This window comes from Sodiomyces alkalinus, assembly GCF_003711515.1.
Source record: "Sodiomyces alkalinus F11 unplaced genomic scaffold SODALscaffold_10, whole genome shotgun sequence".
In the NCBI taxonomy this organism is placed as follows: domain Eukaryota; kingdom Fungi; phylum Ascomycota; class Sordariomycetes; order Glomerellales; family Plectosphaerellaceae; genus Sodiomyces; species Sodiomyces alkalinus.
Genome location: NW_021167088.1, coordinates 1570961 through 1589918, shown reverse-complemented (window position 1 = coordinate 1589918; position 18958 = coordinate 1570961). Strand labels below are relative to the sequence as shown.

At 54.3% G+C, this 18958-nt stretch overlaps 7 protein-coding genes across 7 annotated transcripts in view; 4 read left to right on the top strand and 3 right to left on the bottom strand.

Moving 5' to 3' along the window:
* Positions 1-670: 670 nt before the first annotated feature.
* Positions 671-2617, top strand: SODALDRAFT_283328 (hypothetical protein; the record flags this gene model as incomplete). Its single annotated transcript, XM_028608403.1, has 4 exons — positions 671-881; positions 965-1125; positions 1221-2275; positions 2302-2617. 4 exons carry the CDS (start codon positions 671-673, stop codon positions 2615-2617), a joined length of 1743 nt encoding a protein of 580 aa, XP_028463948.1.
* A 380-nt stretch (positions 2618-2997) lies between these two features.
* SODALDRAFT_363004 (hypothetical protein) lies at positions 2998-3990 on the bottom strand (the record flags this gene model as incomplete). Its single annotated transcript, XM_028614519.1, has 4 exons — positions 2998-3077; positions 3163-3300; positions 3372-3768; positions 3871-3990. 4 exons carry the CDS (start codon positions 3988-3990, stop codon positions 2998-3000), a joined length of 735 nt encoding a protein of 244 aa, XP_028463947.1.
* Positions 3991-4220: 230 nt separating this feature from the next.
* Positions 4221-5987, top strand: SODALDRAFT_328511 (NAD(P)-binding protein). The gene is made up of 3 exons (XM_028610711.1): positions 4221-4630; positions 4764-5347; positions 5536-5987. Exons 1-3 carry the CDS (start codon positions 4576-4578, stop codon positions 5836-5838), a joined length of 942 nt encoding a protein of 313 aa, XP_028463946.1. The 5' UTR covers positions 4221-4575; the 3' UTR covers positions 5839-5987.
* Positions 5848-8309, bottom strand: SODALDRAFT_58560 (high-affinity glucose transporter ght2). Its single transcript, XM_028615509.1, has 3 exons — positions 8042-8309; positions 6757-7932; positions 5848-6637 (listed from the first exon to the last, which is right to left on the bottom strand). Exons 1-3 carry the CDS (start codon positions 8056-8058, stop codon positions 6121-6123), a joined length of 1710 nt encoding a protein of 569 aa, XP_028463945.1. The 5' UTR covers positions 8059-8309; the 3' UTR covers positions 5848-6120.
* Positions 8310-10562: 2253 nt separating this feature from the next.
* On the top strand, positions 10563-11446 carry SODALDRAFT_362999 (hypothetical protein; the record flags this gene model as incomplete). The annotated part of the gene is made up of 5 exons (XM_028614518.1): positions 10563-10609; positions 10673-10809; positions 10925-11113; positions 11297-11360; positions 11434-11446. 5 exons carry the CDS (start codon positions 10563-10565, stop codon positions 11444-11446), a joined length of 450 nt encoding a protein of 149 aa, XP_028463944.1.
* A 4207-nt stretch (positions 11447-15653) lies between these two features.
* SODALDRAFT_262297 (cephalosporin C acetylhydrolase) lies at positions 15654-17008 on the top strand (the record flags this gene model as incomplete). Its single annotated transcript, XM_028607458.1, has 3 exons — positions 15654-16124; positions 16239-16751; positions 16829-17008. Coding segments are annotated over 3 exons (1164 nt in total), but the record flags the coding sequence as incomplete, so codon positions are not given.
* Positions 17009-17342: 334 nt separating this feature from the next.
* SODALDRAFT_58522 (carboxypeptidase S1) overlaps positions 17343-18958 on the bottom strand; it is a 2403-nt gene continuing 787 nt past the window's right edge. The window contains exon 3 of the mRNA XM_028615508.1: positions 17343-18891. Coding sequence (XP_028463942.1) covers positions 17492-18891 — 1400 coding nt within the window. The 3' untranslated portion in view covers positions 17343-17491. The remainder of the gene's footprint in view (positions 18892-18958) is intronic.

Sequence of the window (18958 nt, the reverse complement as noted above, 5' to 3'; positions counted from 1 at the left end):
GTTGCGGGGCAACTCGCGACCGGGGAGAGCAGAATGCTAGAGTCCAGGACCCCTCTCGCAGAAGCTTGAGACCTTGAACTAATGCTAATTTCCGACGTCTCTTGGCGATCACAAGGGGCTACCTGCAGCTGCCCAGTGGCGAGCTGAAAACTTGACAGCCTATAAGCTTAGACAAAAGAGAAACACGAAGCTCCTGGGATACACACCCAAGCTGAATGCCACAGACAGCACTCCCTATCCGAGCAGTTAGTGTAGTCAGACGTGATACATGTTTGGTCGGCCGACCCGCAGAGGAGAGCGACGCAGCACAGTTCAAGGATCTCGGAAGAAATAACAAGCAGTGGTCAGAGCGTTGAATTATTGAATACAGCAGGAAGTCAGTAGCCATACTAGCTAGGCTCGAGGCGGCTGGATGTAAGTGCATGTGAGTGCGACCAGGCTGGGTAGTAGGAGAACGTTGCTCTCAGAGACATTGACGGCCGAGAGGAGTTATAAATGCCGCGTCTCTGAGGTCCTGGGGTCCCTGACTCCCGCACCTAATGCAAACCCCTCTGTCTAACCTGTCGCCTGTGTGATGCATACTTGAATAATTCTGGTCTAAAGCTCAAGGTCATCTTTTACTGATCAATACTTTTTCAATTCCTAGACCCCTTCGTCCAGGCTCTCGGCCATGGCTTCCGGTGAAAACTCCGAAGGCACGAGCCAGAGCAACGGGCTTGCCGTAAGGAGCCTCAGCGCTGAGGGCAGGGAGCCAAAGAAGCTCATCCTCTGCTTCGATGGCACCGGCAACGCATTCACCGGGTCCAATGCCGATACCAATGTTGTTAAGCTCTTACAAAAGCTGGATCGAAATGCCCCCAATCAGTATCATTACTATCAAAGTGAGTGGCATCTGTTTTATTTTACCCCTGAAGACCCATTGAGGGCTCCATATTACAGGCTGGGATTACTTACACTTCCCCAGCCGGAATCGGTACCTACGACGTCAACGAAACTTCTGTAAACAAATCATGGTTTGGTCAGTTGAAGAGTTCCATGTCTCAAACCATCGATCAAGGTATTGGCACCACGTTCGATGCACATGTTATGGCCGGCTACCGCTTTCTGATGCGTTACTACGATCCTGTAAGTGGGCATACCCCTACCCCTGGATACCCCTGAATGAGATAGTGCAGCTACCCACCTGTCCGCCTTTTTGCTTACCCCCTTTTTTTCACCAGGGCGACAGAATTTACATGTTCGGATTCAGCCGTGGCGCCTTCACAGCCAAGTTCCTCGCACGTATGATTCACACCGTGGGACTCCTCTGCAAGGGCAACGAGGAGATGGTCCCCTTCGCATTCCGCCTCTACCAGCGCTACCTCGCCGGGGAGACGGAAGACTTCTTAGTAGCGCATCCCAAGGGGAGAAGAACGCCCCAACCGGGCGAACCCCCCCATAAGATTGGAACCGACGCCAACCCTGTGCTTGACGGCCACGCCCACCACGACGATGGGAATCAACCCCGCCACGGACGCAGATTCGGCCGGGCCCGCGACGAAATCACGGCTTTCAGCAACACTTTCTGCCGCAACGAAGAGGTCATGCACTGCGGAGTCGTCGAACAGACGAACATCAAGGTGTACTTCCTCGGCATCTGGGACTGCGTCAACTCTGTCGCCGTCTTGGAGAAAGAAGCCCCCGTTCCTGTCCCTGTCAAGGGCACGGCGCATTTTGTCCGCCACGCCGTCGCTGTTGATGAGCGCCGTGTCAAGTTCAAGCCGGCCCTCCTCGCTCAGGATATCCGAGGGTCGGATCACAACGATGAGGATATCAAAGAGGTTTGGTTCCCCGGCTGCCATGGCGATGTCGGTGGTGGTTGGCCTGCCTCGGAAGACAACCCCCTGGATACCAAGAAGAATATGAGCTTCTGGCAGCGCATTACGAACTTTTGGACGTCGAGGAAGGCCACGGCTCCCAGCAGGGATATCCGACGGGACCCTTTCCAGCTGAGCGATATCCCCCTGGCTTGGATGATCCGTGAGCTCGAGCTCGTGGGTGAACTGGACCCTGCAGGTGCAGTCAAGTGGTGCAAGAGCGTCAATGGATTCAAGCGGCGGTTTCAGAAGAGGAAAGAGCAGGCTCTCAGAGGTGCTCTGCACGATTCTCTTACCTTTGGTCAGGGTACGGGCTTCTTCAAGGTGTTGTTCTGGAAATGGATGGGTAAGTCGAAGCATCCGTGGAGAAGTCCCGTGGCTGTCTCCGTCTCCCTTAGGCTTTGCACTTTATTAGGTCTGTTCAGGTTGAGAACTGACACGACAGAGAATGGCTGCCCACTATCACTCGGTGGGAGCTCGAGAACAACGAATGGGTAAATGTCCGTTTCCCACTAAACAAAGGCCACGCCCGCGATATACCGACCGACGCAGTCCTGCACGAGTCCCTTATCTGGCGGCTAAAGAATGACCCCGCCTACGGGCCCCTGAATAACCATGGCGGACGGCTGCCCCCTTGTCTCAAGAATAAGGACTGCGTATCCGAATTTGAGCCTGCTCTGGACATTAAGGGACAGAGTGACCCTGACCACCAAGTCTATCAATTTGCCAGTGCAGTTCAAGACCGCATAAACGGTAATTAACGTATGATACGTATCAGGGGTACCAAGATCAATATTATCGAGAATGGAAATGATTACACGTATGCTTTGCTTGCAATGAACTATCTGGGATGGGAACGTGATAGCACTCTGAGATCGAAGTTGGAATTTCAACTGGCAAAATTGGCATATTCCATCGAACCACCAGGGTCATTTCCGAGAGCTACACGCCTCCGTGTGAGAGGGCAAGCTAAATTGTGGAGTTAACTGAAGCGTTTGACGCTGTACTGCCCAATTCTCGTTAGGGGAGAACAACAGAAGATGCGATTTGCGAGCTGTATAAGGTAAATAATCAAGGCTCGAAGCTGGGCCTTCTGGACTCATTGCCGTAGTAGTCGTGAAGTGGGACCCGGAATGATCTTTTAACGGGTCGGTACCCGGATGCGGCCCGTTCCGTTCCCCACGTGGTCGGAGGCCAGCCGTACCAACCTCTCACACACGTCTATGATCAAATTGCTTCGTTTCCCTTTTGAAACTCGCGTCCCATGTCAAATCTCGATTTCTATAAAGTCCCAGCCGGATGCAACATGTCCACCCCCAAAAGTCTACCCATCCGGGCCATCCCACCCCAAGAATGCACGCCCTGCCGTATATGAGTGATTGCATCTTGTGGCCTCTGTGTTTGACAGTTGACTCTCCGATATCGTCTCCTGCGACGACGTGGCCTGCCCAACCACATTCGTCACCTTGATAATACGCCGAGTGCTGTCATTGTCCCCGGTGTGATTGCTGTTACTCTGAGAGTCGTTGTCGTTATCGTTACCGTCTCCATCCCCCACCGTCACCTGCAAGATGGAGTCGTAGGGTTGACGAATATGCCGTGCCTTCATATGCCCTATGGTCACCAGGTCGGTGTTGGCCGAGTTATTATGATCCTTCGTGCTGTCGTCGTCGCAGAGGTGCTTGAAGAAGGCCCGCAACATGGGTAGGGAACCTGCAATGATGCCGAGGCTGCCGAGCCCACATTCGACGACTGTCCAGAGCAAAATGGTTACGGCATGGTCTGTGTTATGACGATCGGTCAGCTTTGATGTGCCCAGGCGGGCCGCTGGACAACAGGAGAACATATCTAGAGTCCAGACCAGGTGGAGAAGACGAAGAGGGCTGGTAGTCCTCACATAAAACATCTGCCTCTTCCATACAGGCATCAGTGAAGGGTAATGTATCTACTCGAGTCGTCTCACTTTATTGTCCTCCTAGTGGGCTAAGGATTGATAACCCCGAAGTCTGAAGACTGAGGGGCGGTCCCTGCCGCCAACCGTATCCCCCCTGTCTAACTGGGGATGATGGGGGTGGGTTGTGAATTGTCTGTTGGGCCCAAACTGGTAAGCCCAGGTGCAAACTTCGTCTTCCATAGGCTCATATCACCCGGGAAGTAGGGTCGCGTAAATTATAATAGCTATCCGTACCAAGTAATCAGCCTCGGCACGAATGCAATGCCTCGTTGTGTCTGCAAGTATTACTGCATCATGTGCATCTGTATCTGCAGTGCCATTCGCACGTGTGCTAACTTGCTGGCCGATATATGGATTGTTTCTCTACGTATCTTTATATCGGACATCTTCTAGACACTGCGGGCTTCGGACAAGCGGCAAGCCGTGGGATCGTCAGAATCGAGGGCTGTGAGCGGTTGGCGTTGGCGAGTCGCGACAGCATGTCTCGTCTGAATCAAGGAATCTCCCGGCCAAAACTGGCAGACTCAGCTCTATCAGTATTCCGCTCGCGTCTCTCCCCCTCCTCACTTCCCTGGCGAGTCCTAGGCTCTGGAACATTAAACGACTAAAACCAGGAATCTATAAGAGTGTCGCAACCAACAAGCGGAAAACCTGGTTCTTTTCTCCCAGTCTTAACTGTTCTCTTGCCACCCAATTAACACACAATTTCTTTGATCCCTTCATTATTGCCCACCCTCCAGGCGCCAGACGGACATAGACTTCAAAATGGCAGGATACGACGTCAACGGCAAAGTCGCCCTCGTTACCGGTGCAGGGTCTGGTAAGCAACCTTCTCCTTTCTCTTACGCTTCCCCTACCCCTACCCTTACTACCCACGTGTTTTGCGGACCGCTCTTCGTCACCGGACAGGGATGTTGATCTTAACTATTCCTCCTCCAAAACAAAAACTACAGGCATGTGTCTTAGCTTGACCCAGGAGCTCCTGAAGGCAGGCTGCTCAGTGATGATCGGCGACCTCACACTCCGTCCCGAAGCCGAAGCAACAGCCGCCCAGCACCCACACCCGCCCCGCAAAGCCGGCAACCCCTCAGTAGCCTTCCACAAGACCGACGTGACGGACTGGTCGCAGCTGACCTCCCTCTGGGAGACGGCCCTCAAGACCTTCGGCCGCGTCGACATCCTCGTCAACGGCGCCGGCATCTTCGAGCCCCCCTGGACCGCCTTCTGGAACCCGCCCGGCGTATCGCCCGAGGCCAAGGACCCGGCTGATGCCTCGGTCGGCGCTTACCAGATCTTCTCCGTCAACACCATCGCGCCTATCCGCCTCGCCCAGATCGCTATTGACTACTGGCTGCAGAACCGGGAGGTCAAGGGCAACTTGTTGTGGGTGTCCAGTGTGGGTGGATATCTACACTCCATCCAAACGCCGTTGTACTTTGCCAGCAAAGCGGCCATTCTCAGTGTTGCCAAGTCGCTCCAGGGCTTGAAACAGCTGGTGGGCATTCGGAACTCGGTGATTTGTCCGGGGCCAGCCAGAGTGCGTCCATCTCCCCTTTCCCCCCTATTCCCCTTTCCCGTCACCTCCTTTTCCATCGTCATCGGCTTTCCAGTTAAACCCAACCCAACAATACCCACCCTCTCTTCCCTTTTATTTCTCCCCTTCGTCGACGCCTCAGCATGTGATGAATACCACATAAATCTCACACGTTTCACCCCAATCCCTAGACCCCCCTATTCGACCAAGAGTTCTGCCGCGACCGCCTAGGCCAAGACGACCTCGCCCTATCCTCCGAGGACCTCGCCGTCGTCATGATGCAGCTCCTCACCGAGGCGAAATACGGCAACGGCACCGTCCTGGAGGTTCTGATGGCGGGCAGCAAGGAGGGGCCGAAGATCCACCAGAGGGAGGTCCAGCTCGAGGCGCTGTACCCGACCGTCAACCCCCTGGAAGGTGGCAGCAAGGTCATGGAGGAGGAGCGAAAGTTCATGGGGCTTATCGCTGAGAAGGGAATGCGGTCCACGTGTTAAGCGTGTTGTTGTCCCCGTCAAACCTTGCTCGCGTGGGTGGATTATGGGACGTTTCGCGAGCAGCGACTCGTATGGGAGATTGATGCTGACCTGAGTAGCAATTTCTGGTATACACTAAATAAAGCACAAAGGAGCTCCGGCCATTCCCAAAATATCTAATACATAGTAGTATACATATAATGTGACAAGAAATATCGTTAAAAGTCAATTTGAATCCTTTTTCTCTAAACGGCAGGCAAGCAATACAAAACCCCCCTCCCCCGTCCTGATTTTAAAGAGAAATTACTGGGCCTTAGCCTTACCGGCCTCCACGTCCGACGGACTCGGCGACGAACCACTGCCATTAACATGCGAAGCGATGGGTTCCTCGCTGTTACTCCGTTCCCCCCGCTTCTCCCTAATCTCAGCCCTCGCACCCGCAGCCGCAGCGTCGTTAACGCCGGCATCGTCGTCGTAGGCGTTCGGGTCGCGCTTCTCGCGGGTGATGTAGCCGGGGGGCACCCACTTGTTGGAGGTCCAGGGCTTGACGTGGGGCTGGCCGTACATGCGGTCGACGTTCTCGAGGGAAAGGGCACGGGACTCGTAGAAGAAGAACCAGATGACGGCGGCGCCGACCAGGTTGCAGGCGACGAAGACGTAGCCATAGGCGTAGCCGATGCCGTCGTCGGCGATGGGGGAGAGGAAGGAGATGAGGAAGTTGCCGAGCCAGTTGCAGGCGGTGGCGAAGGAGGCTTGCTTGGCGCGGGTCCGGACGGGGAAGGTCTCGCCGATGACGACCCAGGCCATGGGACCCCAGGTTCTGTCGTCGAATGTTAGCTTGAATTCGTGAAAAAGGGGCGGTCAAGGGGCCCAAAAGAAAAAAGAAAAAAAGGGGGGGGGGGTTAATGGGAGCGAGCACAAGGGACAGGCGAAGCATACCCGGCAAACGAGGCGATGAACATGCAAGCGGCGACAATCATGACGATACCGGTGGTGGGGTTGTCCTCAGGGGGCAGGGCCACACCGACGGAAGCGAAGATGCAAAGCCAGACGGCCTGCCACAAGGCACCGAGGAAGAGCGGCCAGCGTCGACCGTACTTTTCGACGATATAAAGGCCGTAGAAGGTCATGACGACGTTGACAGCGCCGAGGATGAGCTGGGTCAGGATGGGATCGTCCACACCGGCGGACTCGAAGATGGTAGCGCCGTAGTAGAAGAAGTAATTAACGCCAGTCCACTGCTGGAGGAAGTGGATGCCGGCGCCGAGGAAGGTGCGGTAGACGAGCTTAGGGATGCCGGAAGGCCTGCCCGTAAAACACTCGGCCCAGGAGCCGACGCCAACACGGGATTCCTCCTCGAGGACCTTGTACATTTCCCTGACGTCCATCTCGACGAGCTGATGCTGGGGATCATGTTTCAGACCGCGGAGGCGGGCCAGGGACAAGCGGGCGCCGTCCCAATCGTGGCGGGCGGCCAACCAACGAGGCGACTCGGGGACGGCAAGGACGCCGATACCGAGGGGCAGGGAGAAGGCGAGTCCCAGACCGATGACGATGCGCCACGAGGCGTCGGAATCCTGGATGTTGCGGACACCAAAGTTGATGATGTTGGAAATGAGGATACCGAATGTGATGGCGAGCTGGTACGAGGCGACAACGGCGCCGCGGATCTCGCGCGGGGCGCACTCGGACTGGAACATGGGCACACCGACGGAGAGGTTACCGACACCGAGACCGGCGACGAAGCGGCCCATCATCATGTGGACCCAGGTGTTCATGGCGGTGATCTGGACGATGTTGCCGATGATGAAGATGGCGACACCAAACGACAGTGACTTTCGGCGTCCCCACCAGTCGGCGGTATACGCGCCGGACAAGGCACCCAGGAGGGTACCGATGCTCATGAGGGAGACGAGGAGGGACTGGAGCAAAGGGTTCCAGTCGGCGTTGCCATCGCTGTCGGTTTCGGTGGCGAAGCGGCGGCGGAAGTCGGTGAAGAGGAGCATGCCGGAAATCTGACCGGTATCGTAGCCGAAGAGGAAGCCTCCTATGCTGGTGACGACACCAAGCAGGATAGCTTCCACGCCGCACTCGGCGCCATTGATGCGCACCGATCTGTTTTGTCAGTACGCATCAGGACGAAGGACGCAGGATGAGGGGATGAGGGGGAATTAGGGAGTCCAGCGGTGATAGTAAAAGGGGAACAGGAGGGAGCAGGACTTACAGTTTACCCAGCCCCATAACGACGACCACGGCCGAAAGGTCAACTCAACTCGCTGTTTGGTGGTCTGCTTCGAAGGTACTTGACGGATTATCAAAGGTGTGGTGACAGGTGAATCGTGTTAGAAAATTTCGGTATCGCTGTTCGGTCTCTACGACGAAGGGACGGTGGGGGAGGTGTAAGGGTGAAGTAGGTGACGGGGGAGGACAAGCAAAGATGGCGTGTGAAAGGAAGGTGATGCAGACAATAAGGAGAAAAGGAGGGAAGAAGGGGATTAAGAATGAGGACAGCAACGATGATGGGTCTTGTATCGTGTTCGTACGTAAGAGAGTGCCTTGGTGCGTGTGATCTCCGTAATTATATGACGTACGCAGGAAGGGGGTAAAAAGGGAAAAGGGAACGTGACCACAAGTTAGGAGGCCTGGGGTTGGGGTGTCTTCAAACTTTCGTGTCTCTTTTTTCTTCTTCTTTTTTTCTTTTGTTCTTCTTTTTTTTAGCGGCATTTTCCTGGACGAAGCCATGCTAGTCACGAGGAAGACGCCTTCGCAGACTCGGGCCACTAGCCTGCCACATGTAGTTCCTTGGACGATGGATTTGGAACTCGACATGTTGAACAAGTCTCAGCTCATCGCGCACTGCAAGTATGACGTTGCAGCCAAGCCTTGTCGGTTTTTCAAGCCGCCCCGGTTGGGTCAACCGTGGTGTTGGGAGTCGATGAGCGAGGAGACGCGCAAGGAGCCGGGCACCATGGCCTGCTTCTGACATTGCTCACCTGTCTTCCCCGATATGAACGTTCTAAGCGTACACAATGCAGATCGGTCCTCGTCCAGCTGACGTGACGTATGAAGCGACCAACACACAAGGAGGAACCTCACCACGGTTTTGTTCTGTTTGCGGGCATGGGTAAGTGGCGTCTGGAGTCCCGAGCGCAAGCGTCTTGGCTCTGAGCCGTGATTTGCGGAGAAGAATTAGAGCCAGGATGGAGACGACAGGGGACAAGAGCCGACATTCGTCCTAGTCTCGATCCAGACGACTGGACTAGTCCCGACTAGAAGGCCGCCGTCTGCTTCGATGGAAGGCTGAGCCATTTGTTTTCTTTCTTATGGAGGCTGGCGTATCGAGAGTACACCACCAAGAAAGAAGAAAGAAAAAAATGAGCCCGAAGAAAACGCCGAGAACCTCGAAAAGAGAAGAGACCCGTTGGATTTTGCGGCGCCGCTTTTGAGCTAGTCCTCAGTCTTCTGGGACCGGTGGTAATTCGGTCGATTCATGTCGAATGGCGAAACAAAAGCATGACGGATGTAACTAGCAGCGCCTTTATTTTTCGTGGTTCGTGTGGTGCGAGGGCAGACTTCTGGGTCTTCTGGGCGAGACGGGAGAATGGGAGAAAATTGGCAAAAAGCTTGGTGTAAAAAAAGCCTTTCTTGGTAGGGTTGTGGCTGAACCACGGCGGAAAGTATTATGTAAGCCGCATGACCAGCCACTCCAGCCACCACCACTAACCCAAAATTCGCAAGCCAAATTTCAGCCCCCACTCTTCACAGGAAAGCTGACCCGGTGCCAGTGCCAAAAACAGATGCCCCTCATCTGATACTTGGCTGTCGTCATCACGCATCGTACCCCTACTACCACTGTCGTCATGACCGTCCTGGGCATTCTCATTTCTCCCCAAGAAGCTCCATGTCACCTCGGCCATCAAGACATTACGAAGGACTTCACAATTACATGTCCTCCGAAACCTTTGAAACAAGAGAGAGCAACCCCCGCCTTTTGGTCTCTTCGGAGGTATAGGTATTACTGTATTACATAATGACACCGCACTTGAAGACCCTCTCCACAGGCCTCGGTATTGCCCGTCGTGAATGTGATTCCGACATCCCACTATTACAGGAATACAGATTAGCATCGTGAACGCCATTATAACCTCAAAAGACCAAACACTTTCTCGCAATCGTCCCTGGCCAGCTCCGGGACGGCCAAAGCGGAGCCTACCCCGCTATCCTAGTGGATGGCGCCGCCGAATCCAAATACGATTGGATACCTTCACGAACTGTTGGCCCTAACAGATTCTCGGCTTCGACGGCGAAGCGAACCCCTTGATGTCGGTGTATATTACTAGGAGACTGGGCACTAACAATACGCACTAAAAATATTAAAAGCACGCATTATAGATCATTCCTACCCTTTCACACCTCCCGTGAACTAAAGCCACTCGTTTTGGAAACCGAATACCCCTATAATTGACCACAGCTCGTCCCCTATGTCCAGATATGTCCGGGTGCCTTTACTGCTGCTAGGTATTGTACTCACTCGATATTCTTAGTCGTCATTCCATCTGGAGCACATTGGGGACTTAATAACAGAACGGAGGGAGGGGCCGATCCAGTGACAAGAACACGGCTAATGTTTCCTGTTCCTTTTTTTCCCTCTTCAATTTCATCTTTAGAACAATGCTCCGTAACCGGTTCGCGTTCTATATCGACCCTTCTTTCTCAACGTCTCCCTGGCGAGAATGTAGGCAGCAATGGCGGCCACCCATATCAACGGCAACATAGGAACCTTTCCCTCCACGTGTCGTTGACGGGGACCCGGCGCGCGGGATATCACAGGAGAACATCATAATCATAATGAAAGTGGAGACGGCAATACATGTACGCCAGGCAATGTCTTCAGGACGTTAAACCTGGTGGTGGTTCTTGGGGATGGCCGTAGTGACGTTCGTGTCACCAGCAGAAGTCGGCCGGCGAGGGCACAACGTGACGGGATGACATGTGGGCAGAGTAGAATGAGAGAATGGAAAGAGAAACTGTGGCATAACGTAAGAGACGCACTATGTCGACTAAAGCCTCAACGTAAGAGACCAAGGATAAGAGCCTTGATGGTGAGGCCAGATGCAAGCCGGGAGCATAGTTGCTCCTTTCCACCAAATACTCACCCTTCCTTTCCTTCTTTTCTGCTTCTTCGAATATATTTTCACATCAGATCCCTCCACCCCCATAACGCCATCTCCAAGACCCTGTTTGCTCATGTATAAGCGGCGCAATCAGAAGGTGTCCGATATGCCCATGATGGAACGTTGGTTTCCGCTGTCTTCAGGAGTCAGATATTATGGTTTTACAAATCTCTCGCAAGCTGGTTACTATAGTAGACTAGTAGTAATCTGGCATATGTCGAGCATAGGGCCAGAAGACTAGAAAGTATCCTTGGGTTCTGTTATTTGACCACAGTTGGGCTATTGCATTGTTTCACACTTGCCAGAACTCAGGGGCAAAAGAAAGCTTCGCATCACGCTCCGAACGGTCCCAGCAAACATCAACATGAAGTGTTTGGTATTCTCGCCTACAAACCGCATCTCAACTTGTCCAACTGACCTTTCAGTCCATCCTGCAGCCTAGGGTCAATGAGTGACGGGCTGTGACCTGTTCCTGGGTAGCCAGTTGCCCCGGTATCGCTGCGCGATCTCCTAGAACTACCTGCGACCGACCTGATCTTTGGGTGGGAAGGTCTTTTAAAGGCTAACTATACTGGATATACGTCTCTTCCAACATATTAAGAGATTATGTCACGCCTTGTGCAACTATGAGTGTGCCTTGAGACCTGGAGCCACTTAAATGACATCCCGTCTCAGCTCGTCCCCATCAAGGAATGTCTCAGATCTGTTGCCCACAGCGGCATTTTTATAATCCAAGCAAGTTGCACAGTTGCACTTGATGTCTTCACCGGGTTGACTGTGATGATGTGATTGCGCTGTTGGGCAGACAGACAGTTACTGTCCATCCTCCACTTCACCCTGTCGTTCTTATCACGTCTGAGCCAACACGAGCCGTGCCGCCTTTTACCCAGATCATATTGAGGACCCTCGATATTGTTCTTCCCACTTGTGGGAAATCATAGAACATTGATATGGCCTGGTAACAATCGTTTCATTCTACATCGAATCCCCTGTCCACCAGGTGTGTCTCCTTTAGTACTAGGTCGTCCTATTCTGTGTATGCACTGTTTTCAATGTTCGCATTAATCAGTTGCTGGGATTTCCAAAACTTTAGTGGTGCCATGACAGAAGAAAGTCTCTGCAGAAAAACAGGAGCCGTGAAATGTGTGCGGTCCTATGCTTCTTCCTGCGTCAACTTAATGCACTTCTGCTGGCTGTTGGTGCCTGATGTACATGTATCATTTGTGTCCGTGTGCAGGAGTGTGCAGGACCCTGACACTCTGTCGTCTATTTTTATCAACTATCACATTGATGTATAGGCAGGGAACAAACATAACGAATTAGTGGTGAACGAGGTAGTGCATCCTACAGTGTTTGGTCAAGGAATCCTCCATAATGCTTCGTGTTTCCAATTGATTTTTTGACTTCCTGTATTCTATACAGGCCTCAATTCCCATTTGATCATATACCAAAGAACGTCATGAAGAGGCCTAAGCTAAGGCGGGTGAAGAGAGCATATAACAGCTGTGGTGGAACACCAAGTAAAATAGCGTGCACCGGGGCAACAAACTGCCGACATGCCCAGATTTGTGACGGCAACTAGACGGTAACAGAACAGTGCATGTGATAATGGGATAAGGATCGCGGCAGTGCATCGGTGACTTAAACATGACAGGGGGTTAGCGCCGACGCAGAATCCTTGACAGGGCTGACCAGGGCTGGGGGTAGACGGGAGACCCGACGGGACAAGAATGAGGGAATCGTTGCAGTGGCTGTTAAGCTGTTCAAGACACGCAGGTGAAGACGAAAAAAAAAGAAACGAAAATGATTGAAGAAATCCCGCCGGCCAACGAGAGCTAGAATTGCAGCAGTCCGGGTTGAATTTGACGAGAATATCGTCTCGCACGCCCTCGACCATATCTCTTGAAGAAAACATAGATCGGAGGGTTGAGATGAGACACGGAATGTAGGCGTTAGTCACACCAGATATGTTTGTTTTATTTTGATTTTAAGAATGAACTTGAAGCTTATGACAGCAATCACAAAAACTGATGTGCAGCGCGTATCTTATTCAAGCTAGGCAGGTCGTGATATGAGGCATGCAATGAGCTTGGTCAGACCGCCAGATGAGACGAGGAGGGAGCGCCGCGAGCGCGCAATGCAGACTACGTAAAGTCTTCACCGACGTCATCCTGCAGAGAATCCACGTAGAATGTAGGATTGAGGAGATGTTGCAATTGAGTTGAGCTCGATATCGTCTCAACATGAAGGCATCGCCGGTATCACGACGTCGAGAAGTACAGAATAGGCAGGCGTGTAGTATCGTGAGGATGCCAGTTCGCTCAACTTCATGTTCTGAAGCGGCCGCGATAGATGATAGAGATCGAGCTCCCTGTTCTGTATGGTTTGATGTCGATCCTATGCGACTGATACGGTGAGCAGCTTGGAGAACCGTGCCGAGAATGGCATCACATGGGAGAAGCCTGCCGCGGATCGTCTTCAACCTCAGATGGCAGCAGCGATATCACGCCAGAGCCGTGACGGGGCCGACTGGGCTTCACTTTTTTCTCTGAAAAGGCCGGAAGAAGTAAAAAGGCGAAGTGCGACCATACCTATCGTGCACATTGTAGCGGGCAGAACGGACGTTCAGGTGTCTTTAGGGGTATTTTCCGTGGTGATCACTGCACTGGGACGATCTTTGTATGTTCCGAGGCGATATCCCCGAGGCTATTCTACCACGATCGCGATCCTGGAGCCGCTGTTGACGCTGGACCAGGGTTTGAATAATCCAGTCGTCTTTCACGGCATCGGCGTGATACTTTGATTTAATTAGGGGGAAAGAAGAAAAAAAAAACGGACACGAAACAAGAAAGTGGATGGATTGTCGGGGGGTGTTTAGGGACTTTGGTGTCGTAGGTAGGTGTAAATTGGGTATAAAATAAAATACACCATTATAATGCCGATTTCGAAGAGGAATGATCGTCGGTTTTTTTATCGTTTATTCCTTGCTCTGCTCGAATAGGGTCTCGTGGTGGGGACAGTATGGAGAGGCGATTGATAACACATTCCGCTCTCGGCAAGGATCCTCCCCCATGGGAATCGGGTGGTCGACAGACGCAAGGACGGCGAGCAAGAGAAAGCGCTTGGTCCAAGCCTACCAGATGAAGAACCAAGGAAAAAGACACGAGGGGATATTAAGTGTTGACGAGTTCAGGATTGTTAGGTCGTGGTGCATCAACCACGGCGTTGGCTCCGTTTCCCCCTTTTCGTCTCTGGTCCCAGTTGTCAGTCAGGGTGGCTCTAGCTCTCCGAGTGTCTCTTGTGCCTTGTGCGACTGAATGGTTGGATTGGATGAAAAAAGGGGACATGGATGAAACAACGGTAGTGGCATGGATTCGGGGCCAACGGGAATAAAAGGGGGGGGCATGGGACATAGACATGGGGCGTTAGGGCCGAAGACGGCGAGAGCTCTCTGTGGGGAGTAATGTTCTACCAAAAGAAGTGCATGATTCAAGGTGTGGCTTGGACATGCTAACATAATGGTATTGGCGACCGTTGACTCGTCCGTTTAGGAGTGAACAAGATGAGCATGGGAGACCACAGCCCGGTTTTTCAGGGGTTGACGTCCAGTAGGAGCAGGATGCGGCGCAAGTCAGGGGATACGGGAGATCTGCGACCACGAATCACATGCTGAACACATGCGGACCTTTGGATGTGTCTAAATGAACTTGTGTCGGCGTTGGTCCGGCGTCTGTTTGTCAGTCTTTGGTTGGGACAAGTTGTGAATCCGTGGTCATCTCTCGAATCCGTCGGTTCCGTTCAAGGTTGTGGGTTGCCACATCAGCCCCCCCTCTTGGACCCATGGACCATCCGGCAGATGTCCAACTGCCGTTAGCCATTCCCAGACTAGGGTAACACACTAAATAAGCTACATACGCAGGCGCCACTGAAGACCGCTATTGGCCTGGCGCAGATACGAAGGGGCCCAGTTCCCTTCTCACGGATCTACAGGGGACTGCCATCTGGGGGAGGTGGATGGGCCAGGATGGCTGACCAGCTGCCCCAGCATAAGATGATCGTCCTGCCCTTTCGGCAGCGATGCCCTGGCCTTGATAGCTACCAGACTGGGATGTTGCCTGGATGGTCCTTGTTTCCTTGGCCCTCCTCTTCCCATCACCATCACAGCTCTTTGCTCTCTTTTCTCCCAGTCTCACTCGTCCTAGTCCAGCGACTTGCCCTCCACAGCCTCCATCTCGCGAATCCATGTCCAGAGATCTGCTGTCCAAGCCTACCTTATTCGGCCGACCTTCTAGAATAGGGACGAGCCTCGCATCGTGGGGTAGCTTTGTTTGTAACAACCAGACACCTCTTTTCCCTGGGCGGGCGGAGCCATGGAGTGGAACGAGGGGGCGAAGGTCCCGTGAACGCCGTGCTCTAGGATGAGCAGGATCGATAAGGTCGATGGATATACGAGTGGATAGTATCCGCCAGTCTTGAAGCTTCGATTTCATGAGAAGTTATATAAGAACGGTCACATCTCGTCTTGTCACACATTACCCCTTCCTGTCTTCCACTACCATCCGCATCCAGCCATCATCACTCTCCTTGACTCTCGTCGCTCAGTCCAGTCCGCCCGTCTAGACTTCTTTTCTCTTCTCGTATATACCCCATCATTCAAACAAGATGCATTACTCTACCCTCCTCGCCCTCCTCCCGGCCATGGCCATGGCCTCTCCCCTTGCCGCCCAGACCAAGCGCGATGTCCCGGCTCCCCTCCTCAAGCCCCGCGGCGCCGACATCCTCGCCGACAAGTACATCGTCAAGATGAAGGACGGTCTCCGGTCCTCTTCCATCCAGAGCACCATCTCCACCTACGCCGCCAAGGCCGACCACGTCTACAAGCTGAGCCACCTGCGCGGCTTCGCCGGCACCCTGACCGCCGAGGAGCTCCAGACCCTCCGCGACGACCCAAACGTCGAGTACATCGAGCACGACGCCGTCATACGCAAGTTTGACGTCCAGGAAAACGCGCCTTGGGGTCTTGCCCGTCTGTCTAGCAGCGCTGCGGGTGCCACCTCGTATGCCTACGACAGCAGCGCCGGTGCCGGCACTTGCGCTTACGTTGTGGACACTGGCATTGATGTTAACCACCCTGTGAGCCATTATCCTCTCTCTCTCTCTCTTTTTTTCTTTTCTTTTTTCTTTCTCTTAATACGATTATACGACTGCCCAAAAGACTCAAACATTGGCTAACGTTTCCCCTCGCAGGACTTCAACGGCCGCGCCACCTGGGGCGGCAACTTCGTCGACACTGACAACACCGACGGCGACGGCCACGGCACCCACGTCGCCGGCACCATTGGCGGCACCACCTTCGGCGTGGCCAAGCAGACCTCCCTCTACGCCGTCAAGGTGCTCGACGCCAACGGCTTCGGCACCATCGCCGGCGTCATGGCCGGCATGGAGTTCACCGTCACCGACTCGCCCTCGCGCAGCTGCCCCAGCGGCGTCGTCGTCAACATGTCCCTCGGCGGCGGCTACTCCGCCACCCTCAACGCCGCGGCCGCCGCCGTCGTCAACGCCGGGCTCTTCCTCGCCGTGGCGGCCGGCAACGAGGCCCAGGATGCGGGCAACGTCTCCCCTGCTTCCGAAGTCAGCGCGTGCACTGTCGGTGCCACTACCTCTTTCGACTCGCTTGCGTCGTTCTCCAACTTTGGCAGCGTCGTGGACATTCTTGCGCCGGGTGACAATGTTGAGAGCGCTTTGCCCGGTGGTAGCTCTGTACGTTAATTCTGCGGTCTCTGCTTTCCCTTGACTTGATACAAAACACGTGCTAACGCGACTTGACGGTATGACAGGGCTCCTTCTCTGGCACTTCCATGGCTTCCCCCCATGTTGCCGGCCTGGCTGCCTACTTCCTCGCCCTCGGCGGCGCCCCCTCCGACCCCGTCGGTCTCTGCAGCTACATCGGCGAGAGTGCCATCAGCGGCGCCATCAGCGGTGTCCCCATCAGCACCGTCAACCTCCTTACCAACAACAACTTTGCCGGCCGCAACTCGACCGCGAAGTACTAAGCGGCGCCAACATTTCCGCGAGTGTTTTCCTTTCATTGTACAAACCAGACCGCACCGTGGATCGGTCCATCTGGATGGATCCTGGCCTCGACGTGCCGGGGACTCCCGCCTGGTTTTGTGCTGAAGCAGAGCGGGTCGAGTATATATAAATAAGCACATGGGCTCTTCCCATCTACCATATTGTGTCTTTGGCGGGCGGCTGTACTGGACTTGAGGCTTTATGAGAGTCGGAGTCTCACGACGAGTGATGACTGGATGGATATATAGGGAGTCTTACAGTTTTTAGCAGCTTCGGCGATGCATGGACTTTTGAATAGATGCTTTGACGATCACATGGCGAGAGCATATTGTGCTCAAGCTGCCTCCCAGCTCCTTTTGCAAACAATGCTCCCTAGGACCATGATTCAACGGCCACATCGGGTGACATCAAATGCCACCAAGTGTTCCTCACTGGCTGGGCTCCAGCATCACATAGTCCTTAATGACAGCACTTCCATCCCTCAGAGCCGCAATCTGCGCCGCGCCATACGTGCTGGGGGACAGAATATAACAATAGTCCTCATACTGCTCCGGCATCTCGCTCCTAATATGAAACGTATCCTCGGGTCCCTCCGTGGCGTAATCAGGGTTGGCAGCCGTGTCAACCCGGCCGGTAGCGATATCGCGGTCAAACAACGCGCGGTTGAAAATCCGATAGGCCGTTTCAGGTTGGTAGGCCGGAACGGCATGACCGGCCTGGAAGACGCGGGCGTACGACAGGTTCCCGTACTGGCGGACCTGCCCACCAACATACGTGCAGTTGGTCGCCAGATCGGCGTACCCCGCCGCCGCGAACTCTTCCTGGTTATCCCATGGAATGGCGAGAGACGCCGCTTCGCCTCCGATCCAGTTGCAGGCGTAGTCCCTGTCTCCGTACATGAGCGTCACCTTGATGCCGCTGTGCAGGAGGTACGCCAGGTCCTCCAGCCACCCGGGGCGGGGGTAGTCGCCGATCCCGCGGAAGGCTGTGCCCGAGGCTCCCGAACTGCCCGTCCAGTTGAGCGGCACGCCGAGGGCGGATTGGACCCATTCCTGGTTGAGGTAGCCCGGGGAATACGGCGGGGGGAACAGCGTCGGGTCCATCTGTGTGACGTCGTAGTAGTTCCGGCCGGATTGCTGGATGTAGGGGTTCCGGATGTGCTGGACGCAGTAGGACTCGGCGGTCTCGCAGGCGCCGTTCACGGTGGCGTTGATGCCCAGGTGCTCCGGGTCGTAGAGCTCGGACAAGCGGTGGCACTCGTCGATGCGGTCGCTGCATCCACCGGGCCGGCTGAAGGCGTCGACCATGGAGTTGTACCAGGTCTCGCTGACGGCTTCGATGCCGTAGGTGTTGTTGTAGGCCATGACGGGGTAGGACGGCCACTGGGTCTTACGGTCAATGCAGCCGTTGACGATGAGGAGGGTGTCGATGTTGAGGATGAACTTCTCGCCCTCTACGCGCTTCCAGTGTCCGTTTTGGATCTTGTCGTTTTGTTCCTGGAAGTATGCGGCGAAGGCCGGGCCGTAACGGCCCCCATATGACTGCGTGGAAATGCTGATGCGGTCGTCGTTGGGGTGGTAGCCGGGGAACTCCTGGAACCAGACTTGGGCAAAGTGCCAGAGAGAAACGGCGGCGTTGCGACTCCCCTGGGCCGTGGCGTTGCGGTCGTTGCTGGGGTACGTGCCGACGTGGAAGGTGGTGTTCTGCTGCGGAATCGGGTCCCCCGGGTTCAGGGTCCGTACACTGCCGAGCAGATCACGGGTGACGTTTCGTAGGGTGTCGTAAGAGAAGCCGACCTGGACGGGCTGGTCGATGTAGAGCATATTGACTGAGGTTGACTGTGTTAGGTACGGCTGGACCGAGTTGAAGATAGGGGGTGGGAAGGGGGCTGGGGG